At 44.7% G+C, this 894-nt stretch overlaps 1 protein-coding gene across 1 annotated transcript in view; it reads right to left on the reverse strand.

Annotated features, from left to right (window-relative positions):
* The window catches only part of LOC102215983 (E3 ubiquitin-protein ligase TRIM39-like), a 1,670-nt gene extending 1,065 nt beyond the window's left edge, over window positions 1–605 (reverse strand). Inside the window, exon 1 of the mRNA XM_005748383.1 lies at window positions 1–605. Coding sequence (XP_005748440.1) covers window positions 1–605 — 605 coding nt within the window.
* Window positions 606–894: the final 289 nt, after the last annotated feature.

The raw sequence follows: 894 nt of genomic DNA on the forward strand, positions 1-894 counted from the left end.
CCCAGCTCTGCCTTCTTTCCTTCATATTCTTCTCTCAGAGGAACAAACTCATGAGTCTTGTGGTCTATAACAGAGCAGAGCATGCAGACACATGTCTGATCGGTCTTACAGAACAGCTCCAGAGGTTGATCATGTTTCATACACATCCTGCCTTCCAGGTTCTCCTCAGGATCGATCAGCTGATGTCTTTTCAGACCTTTCATTGTCAGATGAGGCTCCAGGTGAGTCTGACAGTAGGAGGCCAGACACACCAGGCAGGACTTCAGAGCCTTCAGTTTGGTTCCAGTGCAGATGTCACAGGGAACTTCTCCTGGTTTGGCAGCTTGTTGCTCTGAGCTGCTGCTGCTGGTGGATTTCTGCTGAGTTTCAAGTCTGAACTGAGAAACCATCTCAGAGATGAAACTGTTGATGTGCAGCTCAGTTTTTGTGTAGAACACCTTTTTACACATGGGGCACTCAAACCTCTCACTGATATCCCAGTGTTGACTGATGCAGTTTTTGCAGAAGTTGTGTCCACATGGTGTGGAGACTGGATCAGTGAAGACATCCTGACAGATGGAGCACAGAAACCGATCTTCAGATAGAAGACAGCTGGCAGCAGACATGTCTGCACTCTGAGTGAGAAAGAAAAGAAAATGATTTTATTTCAAATTCACTAGTGGACAATAACGTCTTTCAACCAGCTTTTTCCTCACTTAACCGTATACAGACTTCAACAGTCTTGCATACGCAGATCAACACTGAACAATGGAGCCACTTGTAAAGGGGCAGCTGAATAACGGCACAAAAATAATGCTAACTAAGATAGCAGCAGCCGCAATTCTTTAGCAAGCAAGTTTCTTCTCTGTAAGTAGCAACTTCCTGTTATCCCATTGTTCTCATTCTATTTTCTTT

The sequence above is a fragment of the Pundamilia nyererei genome, unplaced genomic scaffold, assembly GCF_000239375.1.
Source record: "Pundamilia nyererei isolate P.nyererei 1_Seehausen unplaced genomic scaffold, PunNye1.0 scaffold00220, whole genome shotgun sequence".
NCBI classification, from domain to species: Eukaryota; Metazoa; Chordata; class Actinopteri; order Cichliformes; family Cichlidae; genus Pundamilia; species Pundamilia nyererei.